This window comes from Magallana gigas, chromosome 10 (assembly GCF_963853765.1).
Source record: "Magallana gigas chromosome 10, xbMagGiga1.1, whole genome shotgun sequence".
In the NCBI taxonomy this organism is placed as follows: Eukaryota; Metazoa; Mollusca; class Bivalvia; order Ostreida; family Ostreidae; genus Magallana; species Magallana gigas.
Genome location: NC_088862.1, coordinates 33,408,645 through 33,429,763, shown reverse-complemented (window position 1 = coordinate 33,429,763; position 21,119 = coordinate 33,408,645). Strand labels below are relative to the sequence as shown.

Below are 21,119 nucleotides of genomic sequence, written 5' to 3'. Positions count from 1 at the left end.
CGGTTCGCCGTAGAATTCAAGTTATTCCTATATAAAAGCAGTTAAGTTTTCTTTAAAATTAAGACATTCACTATAACAAAATAAATAGTGCCTGTTTGGAAGGATAACAGTTGAAATTGACACCCCTAGAAAACCATTGTCAACCTCCGCTTCGCGTCGGTTGACAATGGTTTTCTCGGGGTGTCAATTTCAACTGTTACCCTCCCAAACAGGCACTCTTTATATGATGGCCACGGCCTTCAAGACCTCTCCAATGATATTTCTGTCTTAAATGAGTCAAAGTAAAACAAAACACGATTCACACGTTTGAGCTTGAACGTGACGATGAGAAATACTATGCATTATAAACATAAAGAGGGCTCGATTGTCGTGGTCATTTTTAGACTACATTGGTCTCCTTTAGAAAAAGAGCTAGACATGACGATATAGGAAAATACCAACATTTAAAGGATAAAAAATATAGATTTTTTTCTTTTATTTATAAATAATAGTTTATTGCTTAACAAATGATATCTTAAAATTTTAGGCAGATCTGATGTTTAGTTTGTTGACCATCCAGCCTCCTTAAATAGGAACCAAGATAAACTTTTAAAATAATAGAATTGTAGATGAAAATGTAAAAAAAAAGTTCTTAGATTTCGTGTCAATACAGTGCAATAGTGTCGTGGTCTTTGGTCTTAGCTCAAGAATTAAAAAAAAATGAACAAATACTACGGGTAGATATCAATAATCGAAGACCAAGTAAGTGTTATTTGTAGTTTTGAGGTTTTCTGGTCAATACCTTATGTAAATTTATTCCCTTAGAATTTTTAAAAGAATAAATTAATGCCAAATGAGTTGGACGTCTTTTTTTTTCTAATGAACATCGACATGCATCTCTTTTTTGCGATATGCACCATGATGGTTTTAAATCTCGGATTTGTAAAACTAGAAGACAGTGACATTTTGGGGAGTGAGTATTTACATATTTTTATTATCTGGTATAGAAGGGACATATTAAAGATTGCTTGATTGTATTTCCAATGGTTATATGTTAATAGAGACGAATGAAATAATGTTAAATTGTTGTGTTCTCTTAAATAAAGGAGGCTCGGTAGTCAATAAATTAACCATCAGAACCACCTCATATTTTAAAAAAATTATTTATTTAGGTATATTTACATTCTACTGTGTTTTTCCATTAAATTCTGTGATCTTCAAATGCCTCTAAATGCATACAAATTTTCATAACGCGCTAACGCGCGTTACTCAATTTGTTTGCACACACCGCTGCAGTTATGAGAGTGTATACTTCAAAAAATCATGATTCAATGCTTTAATAAACTATTATTTAGTAAAGAAAAAATTAATTTATTTTCACTTTAAACTTTGAACTCTTAATATGTTAATAATCAATATATCAAATTACGAGTTACAAATCCTCGATATCCAGTAAAGATTTTGATTTACTTTGCTCTTGTTGGTAACAAAAAATAAGATAGTTAAACAGAAAAATTAATTTCATAAGTGAGAGAAGCAATTAAAAGTCTAAATTTTGACAGCAGACAAATCCAAATGGAAAACGTTATGATTTATCCAAAATCTTGTTAAAGTTATTATATAGTAGATTTTATAATTGTAATGGTCTCTTCCTCTTTCCCTTGCCCAAAGATTAAAGCTATTTTTTGTATATTTATACTACAAAAAGTCATTACCGTAGGTGTTAGCAGACATTTTACTTGAATTCAATACTGTATACCGGAAAACATTCGCCTTCGTTATATTTAATTTACGCTCCTTTTGCCCTTGTCGTCATCGGGAGAATTTAAGACTAAGCGCATTTCAATGTATCAACAATTTTGACTGGGCGAATTCAAGGCGGGTCGTAATCGTTTAGAAGTGGAGAAGGGCGAAAATTACACGGGGCGAAAATAACCTTGTTTATAGTACCCACTTTTCCAAGCTCAATGCATAATCTTACAATTCAGATTCTTGTGTGAAATTCTCATGAAATTTTCAAACAAATATGACAAGACTTTTTGCAACTTAAAATCTATGTTTTAATTATGTTAACGTTTGTGTTATTTGTGTTTTTTATATAAAATGTCACCTCTTTTCTTTTGTTTTTAATCCAAAATTCATTTATATTAGTTTTCCAAAACTCTTGCATGATTTAACATATATGCTGTGCAAAGGTTTTAACACCATAGATTTCAAAGTCATCTCCAAGAGAAAATTTACATGGTTGTTAATGAATTGAGTAAAGACAAATATAGCAAAAAAGTTTGAATATATCATATAAAATCAAAAATTTAATTCTTAGTTGTAGGTAATTGATTTAATGAATTATTGACAAACTCGACCCTTTTCGGATCCACTTTGGTTCCGTTCAATCGAAGAGTCATAGACAACGAAAAAACTTAGAATGAGCAAACACAGAATATAAATTTAGAATCACAAACAAAGAAAAAAAATATTCTGGACTTAAAATGTCAACGACCATAAAGCCCTATCAAATTTTAAAGAAACTTTTTATTTATTGTAGAAATTTACTTCGCAATGAATGTTATTTCGATTTTCGACCAACTCATTTAATTTTTTCCACCTATGTAAACATTCATTAAAGGTCAAAACCTCTTTATTATTAATTGAAGAACATGGCATACACGTATGAGGAATAACGTTTACTCAGGGTTGAAGATTTCCAAAGTATAGTTTTACAAAGTTAATATACGATATCAATTTTTGTTTAAAAAAAGATAAATAGCAATATATCAATTTCTTTGAGGAAGATATGCAATAAAAAAAGTAGATTTATATCTAAACTTTGGATTAGTTTATAATTTTTTTTATCCAGACTGTACTAAAAATATTCTGGGTTAACAAAACTTCAAATAAAAACTAATCCAAAGGTTTAGATGTTAATCTACTTTTGTTATTGCATATCTTCCCCAAAGAATATACGTGCATGCCATATTCTTCAATAAATAATAAGTAAAGAAGTTTTGACCTTTTAATGAATGTTTTTATAGGTGGAAAAAAATAAAATGAGTTGGAAGAAAAAAGATGGTCGCATGTCCGTGCAATTTTAACGAGAGAGAGAGAGAGAGAGAGAGAGAGAGAGAGAGAGAGAGAGAGAGAGAGAGAGAGAGAGAGAGAGAGAGAGAGAACTATTCATTACTATCAGCTATTTATTTGAAATTCATTGTGTTTAAATTTGACAAATTTATATATATAACGTGTCACCTACTGCATTGTTTTCTTTTTACCTTTTACTTTTATACAGCTTTAAGGGTAATTAAGTACTAAGATCTCTAGTTGTAAAAATATAATTGCACTAAACGTATGCTTACAAATTTACACAATTCTTTTGTCTGAGTGTAATTAGTCAAATAATTTCCTTTTACTTATTGTAAAAAAAAAACTCGCCATGAATACAAACGAAATAGATTTTTTTCTTTAGACCCCTAGACGCAGAGATCCAAGTGCTGATTTTATTCTTAAATATCATGAATATCTGTCAATAAGTCAATAAACATAAATGTTGCTCCAAATATCAAAGCAATTTGCCTCATTTTATAAAATAAATATATTGACAAAATAAAAACAATTGATAAAAGAATACAAGAAAAAAAATGACGACAAACATATAGCTGTTTTTTTAGTCAGGAAGAACATTAAAGAGGTTTTTTTTCGGGGGGGGGGATTTGTTTTCTTTCTTTTTTTTGTGTTTTTTCTTGTTCATTTCAATTTTTGTTTTTTTTTTAAATCATGAATGAATTAATATCAAGCATATGAATTGTAATAAAGTTGATTCAGTATTGTATATACTGGTGTTTATATTTGTGTTCCTCTTTAATTTTGTTATGAATGGGTTACCGTATGTGAGTGACGAGTGTCGGGTGAGTGTGCTATTTTTAGATCGAGTATTTAAAGTGACCGGTTTGGGTGTAGTGGTCAGTAGAGGGTCCGGTAACGACATCAGCCGGGTGCCACGTTTTGCAGCTCCTGTTTCAAGATATGGTGAATATCTCAAGTTAGCTTAATACTAAGGAGAAATGGGTAGCCATTGAATTTTGGATTCTGTTAGGCGGGCACATGTTTTCCTAGCCGGTAAGGTTGTTTTGTTGTTATTTTGTACATTTCGCTGGTAATTTAGTTCTTAGTGTAATTGGTAGTATGTTTGTATGTTTATCGGGACTTTATTAGTCACAGTATGTTTTTTTCAGTGCGTAAGGGTGTTTGATACAATTACCTGAAATACAGACTGGTGTGCTAGAAGAAAAGTTTCCTATGGAAGGTCGTGGGGACAATTGACGAAGGTCGGGGACGCATTCTATGCTGAGTGGGGCGTGGCTTTCTATCCGGGCAGTGTCGTAGACTGGAAGCGAGAGACCTGTGAGTCCGGGGCTTTCGGTTAGGATAGCGACAAGAGGGACAGGAAATTTGACGAGGGCAGGAGCGTCTCGAGTGCATAGTGACCTTGAGTTCATTTTCAGAGAGGTTTTAAGTGTTAAAAAGCGACTGTTATTACAGGCTTATTTTCATATACATGCTTTTGAGCTGAAATTTAAAGTAATTGTAAATTCACGGTATTTTGAATTATTGAACTTTAATATTTTTTTAAGTAAATTTTTCAACAAGAGTTTTATTGGTTGAAATAGCTTCTAAACAACATTTTGTAGTTTACTTCCATTTTATATCTGATACAGTGTGATTTAATCTTGAATTTAGTTGATAGTATCAGATATTTGTTCATTTGTTTAATTGAATTATTATTCTTTTTTTTGTTATGTTCGAATGAGAGTGGTGTGAAAGGGGGAGTGAGAATAATGATTTGTTTTGTTTATTAATTTTTTTTTTCAAATTAAACTTGTTTATTTTCTTTACAAAATCTTATTGTTCATTCAGCTGACAAAATCCAAAAAGAACTCATTACATATGGTGGCAGCGGTGGGATTTTGTCATTTAGGCTGAGTGATTTTTTTTTGTATTGAATTTTTCATGTTTGTTTGAATTGAGAAATTCATATCCGTGGTGATTGAAACATTTTTTGATTTTTGAAGAAAAGTTCAATAATTGTTTAATTTCTTATTAAAGTTTATTGCAGCTCAGTCCCACCTGAAAGAGAACTCGGTCTTTGATAGTCTGTTGGTTTTGTAGTCTAGAGTTGTACGATGTCGTTACCTGGTTGGGTTAAGAAGGCTGTAGAGGAGGGTCAAGATTTGTCTACTTGTATGGAGATGTGGAAACATGCGTGTGAAGTGGAGCGGGAAGAACGACAGGCAAGACGAGAGAAAGAGAAAGATGAGTTAGAAATGCAGAGAATAAAAATGGAGAATGATGAAAAAGAGAGAAAACGTCTGCATGATAAAGATCTTGAAGAGAAAAGGTTAGAGGTGAGAATGAAAGAGTTAGAACTACAAGAAAGAGAGATGAGAGAGCGGGATACTAATCCAGTAGCATTGGTAGAGAGAGAAGCGAAACACGAGGTTAAGTTTATCTTACCAAAATATGTTGAAGGTGAAGACATAGATGTTTTCTTAAGATCTTTTGAGCGTTTAGCAACTCTTCACAAGTGGCAGAAAGCAGAGTGGGCTCTCAGACTGATACCACAACTGACAGGTAAGGCGTTAGATACATATGCACGGTTAGGAGAAGTTGAAGCAAATGACTACGATGTCATAAAGAATGCTATTCTGAAGCGGTACAATCTTACAGCTAGCACGTACAGAGATAAGTTCAGAGGGTGTAAGCAATTTTCCAGTGAAACTTTTAGGGAGTTTAGTAGTCGAGCTACCAATTATTTTGACCATTGGTGTCAGATGGAAAAGGTAAACAAAAATCATGATAATCTGGTAGATGTTCTGATGCGTGAACAGCTTACAAATAGTTCTTCTAGAGATCTTCAGATATGGTTGAAAGAGAGACAACCTAAGTCTGTAGAGGAGATGATAGAATTGGCAGAGGCTTACCAGAACGCACATAAAGGTAACCAGGTAATGAACAAAGGACCTGTGCCGCAGAGAGAGGTAAGAAACCAAGGTAATGGTGTTAAAAGCAATAACAATCCTATGGTCGGTCAAAACAGGGAAGAGAAAAAATGTTTTCAGTGTCGTAGAGTAGGTCACTTTATGAACAACTGTCCTCTACGGAAACAGGTACCCAAGAATTCTAGTCCTGGCTTTAATGATAAAGGTCAACCATCTCAGGGATATACTGGTAAGGATAAAGCAGGTTTGATTCATTCTCCTACTATATCGAGAAAGGGAGTGGCAGTGGAGCTTCCGGTTATAGTAGATGAGAAGAAGTCTGTCATTGAGTCAGTTATTTGTCAGAGTGGACTTAGAATCGAAACAGGTACAGTGAACGGTAAGAGTGCATCAGTACTCAGAGATACCGGGTGCACTGCGATTTTAGTATCTGACAGATTTGTTAGTGATGATGACAAGACAGGGGTGACAAGTGATGTTACCCTGGCAAACGGAAGTTCACAAAGATGTCCAGAGGTCTGGATACAGGTAGACACGCCTTATGTGAAAGGTAAGGTTGTTGCTTTGGTGATGAACTCTCCATTTGCTGATTTGATTGTTGGTAACTTTACTAGGGTAGATATTCCAGTGGAGAGATCTACAAGACCTGTTAAGCCGGATGATGAAATGTGTCAGGCAGTGGAAACTAGAGCTTCAGCAAAGAAGGTATCACAAGATAAAGATGAAGGTATTGGGGATAGATCTGTGGTACACGACATAGTCTCCAGAAATGAGTGGATAGAGGAACAAGGTAAGGATCCTAGTTTGGAACAGTGTAGAAAAAAAGAAGTATCTGAAGGAACGGAGAATGGTAGAAGTTATATCATGAAGGAAAACAGAATGATGTATAGAGTATTTACGACAGTTACTGACGAGGTTCTAAAACAAGTAATTGTACCAAGTAAGTTCAGAAAGCAAATATTGTCGTTGAGTCATGATATCCCTTTAGCAGGTCACATGGGGATTAAGAAGACGAGGGAAAGAATTCTAAGGAATTTCTTTTGGCCAGGTATTTTTGAGGATACAAAAAAATACTGTCAATCTTGCCCAAAATGTCAGAAAGGAACGTCAAAGTCGAGGGTAAGTAAGGTACCTCTTGTTAAAATTCCTTCAGTTGATTATCCATTCCAGCGTGTGGCGATTGACATGGTTGGACCTTTGCCAAAAACGAAACGAGGTAATCAGTACATTTTAGTGATGTGTGATTACGCCACTAAGTATCCTGAAGCAATACCCCTCAGAAGTCAAGACGCAGAAGTTGTAGCGGAAGCTATGATGGAAGTTTTTACGAGACTTGGTGTTCCCAAAGAGATACTATCTGACCAAGGTACCAACTTTATGTCCTCATTAATTACAGAGCTTTGTAAATTGTTAAGCATACGCAAACTCAACACAACTCCGTACCATCCACAAGCCAACGGTCTCGTTGAAAGGTTCAATGGAACGCTAAAGAGAATGCTTCAGATTTATGCTCAAGACGAACCAGGTAAGTGGGACAAATTGTTACCTTATTTGTTGTTCGCATACAGAGAGGTTCCCCAAGAGACAACTGGATTTTCTCCTTTTGAACTACTTTACGGAAGGTATGTGAGAGGTCCTCTAGGAATACTTAGAGAGAGTTTGGAGGAAGATGAGGCGGATAGTCAATTACAGCCATCAGTACTGAGTTATATTCTTGAAACCAGGGAAAAGCTGGCAAAGATGGCGGACATTGTGTCAGAGAATGAAGAAGTAAGTAAAATTGAACAGAAAAGATACTACGATCGGAAAGCAAGGCATCGATCTTTTGAAGTTGGTGACAAGGTACTGGTTTTATTACCTACAAGTACAAAGAAGTTATTAGCTCAGTGGAAGGGACCAGTGTCTGTTACAGAGAAAGTAAGTCCAGTCGATTATAGGGTTCAGTATGATAACGGTGTCAGAAAGGTGTACCACATCAACATGTTGAAACGGTGGATAGAGAGGGATGATGACAACGTTGTAAGTGATGAGAAAGTAATGACTGCGGTCTGTCACGCAGACTCTTCAGATGATGATGATGAGTGGATCGGGAATCCGCTTTTGCATGTTAGAGATACGGTTAACGATGTAACAATTTCTCAAAGGCTGACGCAGAAACAAAAAGGTGAGTTACAAGATTGCTTGGATCAATTTAGTTCTGTTTTGTCCAATGTTCCAGGTCGAACTAGTCTGTTGAAACATCGTGTGGTAACTACAAGTGAAATACCAGTTTTTCAGAAACCTTATCAGATACCACATGCATTGAGGAATGAGGTCAAAAGAGAGTTATCAGTAATGTTGGAGGCAGGTATAGTAGAGCAGTCGGTAAGTCCATATGCCTCACCTGTGGTAATCATTCCCAAGAAAGACCAATCTATTAGGTTTTGTGTAGATTACCGTAGACTAAACGCTGTAACTCAATTTGATCCAGAGCCTAATGCGCAGATAGAGGAAATCATTGACAGATTGGGAGAAGCTAAGTATCTTAGTAAGTTAGATCTCACAAAAGGATACTGGCAAATTTTACTGGACAATGAAGCAAAGGAAAAGAGTGCGTTCATCACACCATTTGGCCATTATCAGTTTACTGTGATGCCATTTGGTATGATGAATTCAGCAGCTACTTTCAACAGATTGGTAAGAAAGATCTTAATGGGTCATGAAGAGTATTCAGATGCTTTTATTGATGACATTATCATTTTCAGTAAAGACTGGAACAGTCATGTGGGTCATGTAAAAGCAGTTCTTACATCTATTCAGAACGCAGGTCTTACAGCAAATCCAAAGAAATGTGAGTTTGCGGCTAGAGAATTGGAATTTCTAGGTCATTTAGTCGGAAATGGTCAGGTAAAACCAACCTCAGACAAAGTACAGGCTATTTTGAATATCCCTGTTCCCACGAAGAAAAAGGAGGTAAGATCATTTCTGGGCTCTATAAATTTCTACAGAAAGTTTATAGAAAATTTTTCTGAAAAGTCAGCTAGTTTGTCAGATCTCACTAGAAAGTCAAGCCCAAATAAGATTGTGTGGACAGATGAACATGATAGATCATTTAGACAATTGAAGTCAGACTTAGTTAGTGCCCCGGTTCTATGGAATCCGGATTTTGCATTAACATTTACGTTACAGACAGACGCAAGTGGCAGAGGTCTGGGGGCGTTATTATTGCAGGAAAAAAATGGTGAGTATCATCCGTTAGTCTATCTCAGTAAAAAGCTCCTACCTAGAGAGCAGAACTTCGCTACGGTTGAGAAAGAGTGCTACGCAATTGTGTGGGCGGTGCAGCGTCTGCAAAAGTATCTGTATGGGAGAGAATTTATCATAGAGACAGACCATCGTGCGTTACAGTGGCTTAAGACAATGAAATCACAGAATCCAAGACTCTTACGATGGAGTTTGGTATTGCAGGAATATAGGTTTACTGTTAAGCATATCCCTGGGGCAAACAACAAGATGGCAGATCTCTTGTCGCGGTCGACATAAATCTTGTCAACTTTATCTGTTATTTATTTACAATGGACATTGGTAAATAAATGGGGGCGTATGTAATAAAGTTGATTCAGTATTGTATATACTGGTGTTTATATTTGTGTTCCTCTTTAATTTTGTTATGAATGGGTTACCGTATGTGAGTGACGAGTGTCGGGTGAGTGTGCTATTTTTAGATCGAGTATTTAAAGTGACCGGTTTGGGTGTAGTGGTCAGTAGAGGGTCCGGTAACGACATCAGCCGGGTGCCACGTTTTGCAGCTCCTGTTTCAAGATATGGTGAATATCTCAAGTTAGCTTAATACTAAGGAGAAATGGGTAGCCATTGAATTTTGGATTCTGTTAGGCGGGCACATGTTTTCCTAGCCGGTAAGGTTGTTTTGTTGTTATTTTGTACATTTCGCTGGTAATTTAGTTCTTAGTGTAATTGGTAGTATGTTTGTATGTTTATCGGGACTTTATTAGTCACAGTATGTTTTTTTCAGTGCGTAAGGGTGTTTGATACAATTACCTGAAATACAGACTGGTGTGCTAGAAGAAAAGTTTCCTATGGAAGGTCGTGGGGACAATTGACGAAGGTCGGGGACGCATTCTATGCTGAGTGGGGCGTGGCTTTCTATCCGGGCAGTGTCGTAGACTGGAAGCGAGAGACCTGTGAGTCCGGGGCTTTCGGTTAGGATAGCGACAAGAGGGACAGGAAATTTGACGAGGGCAGGAGCGTCTCGAGTGCATAGTGACCTTGAGTTCATTTTCAGAGAGGTTTTAAGTGTTAAAAAGCGACTGTTATTACAGGCTTATTTTCATATACATGCTTTTGAGCTGAAATTTAAAGTAATTGTAAATTCACGGTATTTTGAATTATTGAACTTTAATATTTTTTTAAGTAAATTTTTCAACAAGAGTTTTATTGGTTGAAATAGCTTCTAAACAACATTTTGTAGTTTACTTCCATTTTATATCTGATACAGTGTGATTTAATCTTGAATTTAGTTGATAGTATCAGATATTTGTTCATTTGTTTAATTGAATTATTATTCTTTTTTTTGTTATGTTCGAATGAGAGTGGTGTGAAAGGGGGAGTGAGAATAATGATTTGTTTTGTTTATTAATTTTTTTTTTCAAATTAAACTTGTTTATTTTCTTTACAAAATCTTATTGTTCATTCAGCTGACAAAATCCAAAAAGAACTCATTACATGAATATTGATTTTGTGAATCTGATCAATAGTTGTACTATTACACAGGAATGGTTGCTATGCATTGAAATCATTATTCATGATGCATAACATCTTGCTAATGCATTCGTTTACTAAATTTTATGAATGTTTCATATTTTTGATACATTATGAAAAGTCAATAAGGATTAATATTGACTAAAATAACCAAACCATCCAGACTTCTTTATTAACCCCAAAGTACTTACAGTACATTTCACTATGTGTTTATGCAACTGAACGCGTTTTCGAAGAGATGATCAATATCATTCCTTTCTTTTACAAAAATTTACCCATTATTTTCCTTTATTTACTTTTATCTGCATTTACATATTAGTCCAAACATTACTAAACAACAGAAAACAGTTTGCCTTATAAGGCCTAAGTAGAATTCAGAAATTTATATCAAAATGTAAAAAGAATTCTACTTGTTTAAAAAAATTACAAATTTGGTATATTTTAATATCAGTGCAAGAGGGTTGGACCATAATGCCTAATTCTTAGTTGATAATGTAATGTTTTAAAGGCTGTATAATGTAAAACTCTTACTTGAGTTAATGAAGTTAAGTTAAGAAGTTGGTTTAAATGTTTTGACACGTACAAATTTTAAATAAAAATGTTCTACTTTTTTCTTACAGCAAAGCTAACCATTTTGGGCCTTCTTTCTGTAATTGATTTTAATTACGTACTGATAATTGGATTAAAATGTTTCATTGCCCCCTTCCCCTTCCCAATAACGGTAGATTATATTTATCAGTGTATACAAATAACCACACCGTCAAACAATTAAACAAATTCCAAAAATTTGACATTTTTTTTTATAAAATGCGTAAAAACAATGAACATGTTTTTCAAATTGCACTGATTTCGGTCCCAATCGGGTTTTTTTTAACCTACATAATTGTTTCAAATTACGTTCCTACAAACCCCATACGTGATACTTAAGCAAATAACGTGAAAAAATCTTCGACCGTTGGCAAGGTATGGTTTGATGCTGTTTACACTGACAAATTAATGAAGGCAGTCATGCGAAAAATATCTTTCCTGATGGTTTATTGTTATGATCTGATAGGTTCTGATAGGTGATCACCAAGCCTCCTTTAAAAAATGTGCCACCATGTTAAAAGAGGCCTTGATAGTCGTGGTCTCACTATGATATTTTTTTTAAACGGTTTCAGTCTCCTTGAAAAGAACTCTGTATAAAGATATAAGAAAATCTTGAATTTTTAAAGTATCCACGAAATAACATCCTCCACGAATTGTTAATTAGGGTAATAAAGTGATATTTCCTTTTGTAGTTATACGAGAATACACGTAATAACGTCCTCACAAATGTTGACCACGCAACCTACTTGAGCAGATGATATGGTCTTAGGTTTTGAAGAATAAACGTTTACATGTACTAGTACATTTTTTCAGTTTTGAGACCATCGTGTCGGTTTGAGATGCACACCAGTCTGGTGCAGTGGGACAAGGCGTACCAGGCCTGCAAACACCGTGGTCTCACACTGGCGAGTCTCGGCGATCACGCTGTTCTCAGCACCTTGTCTAGCTTCTTTGAGAAGGCTCAGTCCGTTTATTCACCTAAAATCAGCACTCTAGATAGCAGGTATTTTAAAAGAACTAATCAGAGGCTTCATGATGTTAAAACGTTAATCATTATAAATTTCAATGTGCATTTTTACTAAATATGCCAAAAAAATCCTTTTTTTTGTACCCCTCCCCATTTCCCACAAATAACACTGCAGTGCAGTCGGTATTCACATATACATATACTTTGTGGGCCTACACCTTGAGACGTTACGTATTTTCTCTTTGTAGAAAATACTGGGTGGGACTACACATAGCGTACTTGCGTACTCTCTTTTTTGTAGAAAATACTGGTTAGGGCAACACAGCGAGTAATTAAGCACTTTCACATGTTGTAGAAATTACTGGGTGGGTCTATACATGGAGTAATTACGTACTTATTATACCTGCACTTTCTAAAGAAAGTTCGGGTATATTGTTGTTACCCTGTTCCGTCCGTCCGTCCGTCCGTCCTTTCGTCCGTCTGTCACGTTTTACTTTCTCAAACTGCTCTAACATCTTATAAACCAGCAAACTCAACTCTTGCAATTTGATTTGGGGTATCATGTTGTTTTGTAAAAAGGTTTTAAAAATTCTCTATTAGTCCTGGGGGTCAAATAATTGGTAAAAAATGACGTTTTTTCACAAAAAACCTCCTTCCTCGAACTCCTCCTACATTTTCAACAGTAGACTAATCATCTCTTGGAATATGTTTTAGGGTATCCTATAGATGCGCAATAAGGTTTCGGAATTTTCAATTTTGTCCTGGGGGTCATTTAATGGCTGAAAAATGACGGGGTTTTTTTTTACAAAAAAAAAACTGGTTTCAAAAACGTCATTTTTTTTTTGCAGTAGCCAAATAATCTTCTAGAATGTGATTGGGGGTGTCATATTGAAGCGTGATCATGTTCTAAAAAATTTTTTTATTAAGGGGATCAGTGGGCAACAAAAAATGACGTTTTTTTGCAAAAAAAGTATGGTTCCCAGAACTCCTCTTACAACTTTTGGAGTAGCTACGTCATCTCTTAGGATATAATTTGGGCTGTCCTATAGATGTGCAATAAGGTTTTAAAAAGTTAAATTTCATCCAGGGAATCAAATAGTAGCAGAAAATTGACGTTTATCACTAAAAAAAAAAGACATAGATACAAGAGCTCCTCCAATGATTTAATGGATAGACACATCATATCTTGGAATATGATAGGGACTGTTCTATAGATGTGCAGTAAGGTTTTAAAAATTTAAATTTCATCCAGAGAGTCAAAAAGTAGCAGAAAATTGACGTTTATCACTTCAAAAAAACAGATCCTAGAACTCCTTTTATGATTTAATGGATAGACACATCATATCTTGGGATATGATAGGAACTGTTCCATAGATGTGCATTACAGTTTTGAAAAATTAAATTTAACCCTGAGGCCCATTACCTACATACCTTTTGATGCCCTTTAAGGATCAAGAATATATAGTGTATATGGTTAAGGGGTGGGGATCTCAACCGTTTTCGAGATATTCGTGCACTTCCTGTTCGAGGGGGGTCATGACCACCCCCGGGGCCCATGACCTACATACCGTTTGATGCCCCTTGACACAAGAAACAAGAAAATATATGGTTTAAGGGTGGGGATCTCAACTGTTTTGAAGATATTAAGGGACTTGCTGTTTGAGGGGGTCAGGACCACCCACAGGGCCCATGACCTACATTACATTTGATGCCCCTTGACATAAGAAACATGAATATATATGGTTTAGGGTTCATGATTATAACAGTTTCTTAGATATATGGTAATTTTAGATTCCTGGGGGGTGGGGATGACCCCAGGGGTCAGATCTAATAAACCTTATATATTGCCAGTAACAGTCAATATATGATTATGAAAACCCTATATTATTATCTTTGTCCGTTTTCAAGTAACCATTTACAATAGAGTCTACGATTCTTCCTACAAGGTTCAATGTTAGACCCCCCTCCCCCCGAAAAGTGGTTGTCTAACGTTTTTAACCTCAAATGAGTAAAATCAAACCAGGGTGCACAACTAGATCTGCAGGCCTATCATATCCTAGAGTTTTGTACAATTCTGTTCAGCCATCTCTGAGAAACAAGTTCAGAGCGGGAAAGAAGAAAAAGAAGAAGACGAAGAATAATAATACATGTATTAAGAACCGTACAAAAACAATAAGTCTCCAAATTTCATTCGGGAGACTTAATAATAAAGATTAAATAGAGATAGGATCATCAAACATCAATAATTTAAAGATAATTGACAATTTCTGATTCTAAGGGGGTCAGGATGACCCTTTAGGGTCAAGACTTACATGCCATAATGATCTGATGCGACATGACCTATGGAGGAATAATATCTTTGGATTAAGGTGGTGATCTCAATGGTTTTTATGATATTTGTTAATTTCAGGAAGAGCACTTAGGATCATGACCTACATACCATCTGAAATGTCCTGAACAAAGAAACAATACTATAATATGTACATGATATATGATTCAATTTAAGAACCCGGATATAGATCAATCATCTATGTTTTGTAATACTTCCTATGTATTTATACATGTATTAGTTTGTGTTTTGTTCTATACTATTCATGTTCGTGACCGTAGTATGGCTTAGTCTTATTTTAAATTACATTAAACAATTGTCAAATATATGACTTGGAACCCCCACCCCCAAACAAACTCAAATATAAACTGTTCTACCCCCCCCCCCTTAATTGTCGAATGATTTATTAAAATCAAAATATAATTTGGGTGTCTAAAAACTTTTATAAACTGGTAAAAAATGTTATTCTTTAAAAAAAATTACATTACACCTTGCATAATTGACAAATGATCTATTGAGATATGATCAGAGGTCATATTTCTACCTTGGGATCAATAACTAGTATTCTTTGACAAGTTAAAACTAATAACAATAAATGATTCAAATTATAAATGTTTATACTCCACATTCACCCCCCCTCCAATCTAACCTGGTTCTAAAGATTCAGTCTTCTTAATACATTCTTACATGTGTACAGCAGCAAATTTTAAATCATTTCTTGATTGCTTTTTCTCTCCTGATGCACATTAACATTTTGGAAATTGCTTAATTCAATTTTTAAGATTTATAAACAAAATGTTATATGCATGTGTATTCGCCTATTTGGGGCAATTGTAAAGTCTCCTAAACAAAGCTGTGTCATCATTAGGCTAGGAATTACCCACATGGATCAAACACTACATATGAATAAGATAAAATACTTTATCATTTCTAGTTCTAGAATGTCAGAGTGTCTCCAAGGGGGCATAATCTATATACAATTTTACGCACAATGACACAAAGAGCATGCTTAGGGATGAGGATCTCAGAAGTTAACAAAATATACAGTGTATCATCATTTCCTATGTCATAAAGGCGGGGGTGGGGGGTGGGGGTGTTAAAGACAACACCTGGGGGTCATTAATGTACTTTACACCATATGATGCATCATAATGACATTACAAGATATTTTGTATTTACTGTTTCGTGGGGTCAGAACAGTCCCATAAGGTCATGACCTACATTGTATTTGATGCATTATAATACATTAAGAAAGAAATACTCCTTCCTTCCTATTATAACTCATATAAAAATGATAAGTGTCTACACTTACTTACATGTAATACACAAATTTAATACGAAATTATTTATACAGGGTCAATATGGGGTCAACTCAATAGTGCAAGTCTGACATTTAAATGAAAAAATAACTTTTGCAATTAAAATGACAGAAACTTTACAAATGCGGTAGGATAGGTAACGATGATAAGCTTATTTAAATATCAAAAGATGATGATACAGTATGCTGTCAAAGGGAGATCACATTTAGAAAGTGAAACTAGAACTTATGTATGCTGGCATCTCATTATATTGTGCTACTGCTACAACATGTATTATGCTTACCTATATTGGTCAACATCATAATGATAATCCAATTAAAACACAATAATGAATTCCTTTCGCTGATCTTAACTAATCCTTTTCTGCATATGGAAAACACATACATGTATGTATACACGTGAACCGGCCATCTAATCGAAGAGCTGGGATAAACTAGTACCCGCTAATGAGACCTGCAGACCTGTGTTGTGTACGTAACTTAAGACAAAGATCAGTTATTTATAACATGCATGTATTTTTATGACCTATTCTTCACATCCACTTGCACTATTTTATTTGGTAAATAACAGCGTTAAGGTGGTGCAGGACACCTGCATTTTGTGATGTATACTTCCTATTGAGATAACCATAAAGTATATTAAATATTAATTAAATATTTACCCCCAAAATAATGTTACCTAACATTGAAGCGCAGTGGGTTAGAGCGTTTACATGTCTGTAAGAGCATTGGGGTCCAAGGTGTATTTTTGGTAATTTTACTATTGATATAAATGAATTTTCATGGGGGGGGGGGGGGGTTGGACCCCCTCACTCCCACCCCTTCTCTCAATCTGTGCACACGATGATGTGCATGTAGGCACACAGAAGCAAATCTAAAACCGGCAACCGCCATGGAGAGGCATAATTTAATTTTTAGTTTTGTTTGTAATAATTATATAGACCATTATACTTTCTATGACATGAAATGTTAAGATTATTGAATAACTGAAATGTTCACTGCAAACAGTTCAACCCCAAAGTGCACATAAAGTGCTGCTCATATTATCATATGGGAAGGGATCTCATCCTTCAGTTATGAAAATTATAATTTTTAAATGTATTACCGGAGTTTGCATGTGGCCTTCATTTTTGATTAAACTGGTACAAAACAGTGTTATTTAGGGGCAAACACTTGGTGCGGGTATTACTGTATAATGACAGCATCTAGTTTGTTTTGTAGGAAATACTGGGTGGGTCTACACATGGAATCGAGCGCCGGCGGATCCTCCGAGTTTCACTGGGGAGACTGTGTCATCAGCGCCGACATCACCAATAGATTTAACAGTCTGACAAACTACGCCGGGGACACCGCTTGTGGTTACGTCAACTCAGAGTCTCTCAGATTAACAGCATGTTCTAACACAGTATCGTTAGGCTTTATATGTGAAAATCCAAATGGTAAACTTGCAGTCTTAATTTTATAGGTGAAAACTTATTTGGGATACTATCTTGGTTGGTTACTTGATCAAAACTATCAAGAACTATTTTGGATTCTCGGGGTTTGATGGAGAGACCATTACGTTCTTATCTTCTTGACTAAATATCTACGTTTGCAAATACATGTATGTTTTCTTGTATAATCTTAAAGGAAACCACAAACGTTCATTTTTGTGTGATTTTTTTAACGGGTGAAATTGTCATAATTGATCACATTGATCATGTACCAAACGAGCTTATAGTTTAATCGTTGCATTATCACAAACATGAAATCACGTTTATGTTTATAATTATTAACAATTCGACTTTCTCAGACGTAGTTATTAGTATTAAAATGTCACTGGGATATAAATTTGTTGGTGAGTGATCAATGTGTACAGCAGCAAATTTTAATATATCTTTTTTTTAAGAGTTACATGTTTTTGTGATACTTATGCAGATTTCCTCTTTCAGGAATGGATTCCTGTTTCACAAAAGCATCCACCACTTTGTTCTCAATGGGTTATGAAAGTAAAACTGTTCTGACGTCATCTAATTGTGCCTCGAAATGCCTCACGTCATCAAGTTGTGGAGCAATTTACGTCACTTCCGGCGATTCCTGCTCCATTTTGCGCTACGATACTGACCAGTCTAGCAGCATGTCGGCATCTCACTTAGTATCTACTCATTATTACCATCGACGTACGTCGTAGTTGACATCGATCAACACAAGATGAATTGTACCATTAAGTCACCACTGCTGAGCTTTACACTAGAACTTACAACAAACTAAGTTGTAAATCTTTTAAGTCAATTGGAATGACAATCCGACAAAAACATAATACAGACCATTTGTACCCAGATACCGGGTATTTCTTACCGGGTTTATATTTTTAGAGTATATTCCGACTTTAAGTCTGCACTTTAAATGCTAGTGATAGTTATTTAAGTCTGGAGTTCTTTTGTAAAACGCAGCCCTAATTGATAGGCATGGGACGATAACTAAAAGAAGTTTCATTTACTCATCTTTCAATTGACTTAAATGCCAGAATTTTTCCTGTGTATATTTTTAAAAAAAAGGACAAGGAAAAGACATACTTTATGTGTATTTTATACAACTAAAGTCTGCAACACACAAATACGTTTTATTTCAAAGAAAAACATTACTTTTCAACCGATTGTTAAAGAGTTTCAAATGGACTTTCTGTACAAATTATATGTTGCTTAGATTGAGTGACCATATTCAAGCAATTGGTTCTTGTTCAATAGCCATGTTCAACTTTTATAGAATTGGACTTAAAGATCTCCAATATCTATAAACCGTTTTCTTTGAACTTTACGTTCATTAAAATTAATTCAAATAAAAGATAGTTTTCAAAGTAGGCTAAATCGATAAAAAATCTACTTTTTTAAATGGTTTAATATTTGGAACAGTATCGCTTAAATCAAGAACCAATTTGGACAGCGTATTCTTAATCTATTCAAAAAGCAAATAGTATTCTGGTAGTTGGAGCCATATTAGTTCTAATGAAGTCTTCAAAATACAACTACATTAAACTATCTAAATTGATTAAAAATGTTTGAAATAAATATATACAGTGTGTTTTCATAAGATAATGGCAAATTCGATCAATTTTGTTTCAGGGTTCCTCTATAATGGGCCATACAGTTTACCCTTTATTGTTGATCCGACTGAGGACGAGCTGTGCAATCTCCCGCTTCTTTCACCGATTGTTACGACAACAATCTCTGACGTCACAACGGTAATTCTGAAGTGTATGATAAACGTTTATACATTATTTCAATAATTAGTTTTATCCTGCAACTACCCCGTGCATTGACCAAATAAAGGTAACCCAATAAACAAAGCTATATTCGGTCAATGCCCCAGTATAGCTTTGTGCATTCATCCAATGTTCAGATACATTGTAACGGCATTTTTTTTTATTACGCCATGTCATCATGGTTTCAACTGCAGATATACATCGAAATTTGTATCAAAAAGAGCTCGTTTCGGGCATTAAATGTGATAATATCTTGCAGGACAAAACAAAATACGTGATAATTCTTTTGATTTATAAGAAATATTTGGGCTCGGATCGAAAACGTGAAGAGGGCTCTGCAAGCATCATCCTCTGTCACGTTTTCTAGATTGAAAATCGTTTCGTGTGACCACCTTAACAAACGACTCCAATCGACTTAGTTGCGCAAGTCGATTGAAAATCTGAAGTATTTTTAATACTTTAAAGAAAATAACTTTTAGACTTTTGATCGCAGTATCCATCCCCTGAAGGTCAAGGTCTAACAAATGAAAGGAGCCTACGGATTTAAAGGAAAATCAGAGCTATATATAAATTCATTATTCCAATGATGTTTCATTGCGATAGCTTGTTTAATATATTTGTATCTGACCTTCGTCTTCATAATGTGTGTTTTAAACTTTCATTTTTATTGGAATATGAAGAATATTAGATATGAATCTCAGAGTTGTTTTCCTTGAGGATGTTATGCACAGAATGAATACACTTTTTTCCTTATTGTAACCTCCTCATTTAAATAATGTTAAAATCGACATTGGTTTAATACTTTCTTTCCTTCATCCCATTCTAGACAGACAGCATTGTCCCAACAACAACAACAGAAATTACTACAGAACCAATTGACACGTCACAGCCCACTGAAGAAATAACGACAGATGAAACCACGGAAAATGACGTCACAACACAAGCAAATGAAGTGACAACTGCAAAGATTTCTGTTTACAATTTTTCTTCATGTGTGTGCGTCTGTGTAGAAAAAAATATAACATTGGAGGAAAAAATTGAACAAATGGTTTCAGAGTTGAAAGTAGACACTTCAGTTCTTTCATCAACTATCAGAGAAAAGGCTTGTGCTCAAGACCCAAGACCTAGTGCAAGAAATGTTGGAATTCTGGGAATCGCGATATTTACTGTTCTGTTTGGATTCATAATATCTTTGGATTTTATTCGATTCTTTCAGGCAGCTGAGCGATATATCGTAAGGAAAAAACAGTCATCAGATTCTGATAGTAGTGGTTAATATGGTTATAGTTACATGGTGAATAAAACTTGTGGTGTAGGAATTTTGAAAATATGTATCAGATGTTTTCAAAGACAATGCTAGTATAACTGTGGTATCATAAGAATCCATGGCTGCTCAATTTATTGTTTTCATCATGTTTGGACGATTTTTAATAAATAAAAAAAAATTCCTGTGAAAGAAGTACAATACAAATGGATGAAAGGAAAAATATCCAAAATGTTTTCATGAAATATGATCATTTTTCACTCGGAAAAATTCACATTAACAGATTTAACTAAATACTAAGATAAAAGCATTTACTAAATAGTGCTTATAATACATATATACAAAATGTGTACCTCATTAACAATCAATTTTTATTCATTGTTAGTGAAAAACCGTTAATCAGACAAATATCTGCACCTAAGTCGATAATGGACCACACGTCTTCTAAAACAACACAAGCTAACACCCCTGTATCTGGGGCATATTACACACCTGAACAGGGAAAAGTGATATAGTGTTTAAACAATTAACTTTTAATTTATACAGTAATGTTTAGCCTTTATTTATTTACATTAGTTTTGTATTAATTTTGAGTAAATGTGTATTTGTTTTTATAACACTGTGTGCACGTAACAATTGTCCATTTTTATCATGTTTGCAGACTTTAAAAATATATGAGGAA

General features: G+C 34.8%; 2 protein-coding genes and 1 long non-coding RNA gene across 3 annotated transcripts; all 3 read left to right on the top strand.

Annotated features, from left to right (window-relative positions):
• Positions 1 to 842: 842 nt before the first annotated feature.
• Positions 843 to 20,477, top strand: LOC117683742 (uncharacterized). The gene is made up of 6 exons (XM_034453557.2): positions 843 to 952; positions 12,132 to 12,321; positions 17,154 to 17,371; positions 17,864 to 18,091; positions 19,034 to 19,152; positions 20,000 to 20,477. Exons 1-6 carry the CDS (start codon positions 859 to 861, stop codon positions 20,447 to 20,449), a joined length of 1,299 nt encoding a protein of 432 aa, XP_034309448.2. The 5' UTR covers positions 843 to 858; the 3' UTR covers positions 20,450 to 20,477.
• Positions 3,784 to 4,567, top strand: LOC117685425 (uncharacterized). The gene is made up of 2 exons (XR_010710158.1): positions 3,784 to 4,092; positions 4,209 to 4,567. It is a non-coding gene; the product is annotated as an uncharacterized lncRNA (long non-coding RNA).
• LOC136269634 (uncharacterized) lies at positions 5,026 to 10,343 on the top strand. Its single transcript, XM_066073398.1, has 2 exons — positions 5,026 to 9,868; positions 9,985 to 10,343. Exon 1 carries the CDS (start codon positions 5,157 to 5,159, stop codon positions 9,492 to 9,494), a length of 4,338 nt encoding a protein of 1,445 aa, XP_065929470.1. The 5' UTR covers positions 5,026 to 5,156; the 3' UTR covers positions 9,495 to 9,868; positions 9,985 to 10,343.
• Positions 20,478 to 21,119: the final 642 nt, after the last annotated feature.

Excerpts from the sequence above, each read along its gene's own strand:
- LOC117683742 (XM_034453557.2), top strand. The coding sequence starts at position 859 with ATGAACATCGACATGCATCTCTTTTTTGCGATATGCACCATGATGGTT. Across the intron at positions 953-12,131 it reads AGACAGTGACATTTTGGGGA|TTTTGAGACCATCGTGTCGG; the intron begins GTGAGTATTTAC and ends ACATTTTTTCAG. Across the intron at positions 18,092-19,033 it reads TACTCATTATTACCATCGAC|GGTTCCTCTATAATGGGCCA; the intron begins GTACGTCGTAGT and ends ATTTTGTTTCAG.
- LOC136269634 (XM_066073398.1), top strand. The coding sequence starts at position 5,157 with ATGTCGTTACCTGGTTGGGTTAAGAAGGCTGTAGAGGAGGGTCAAGAT.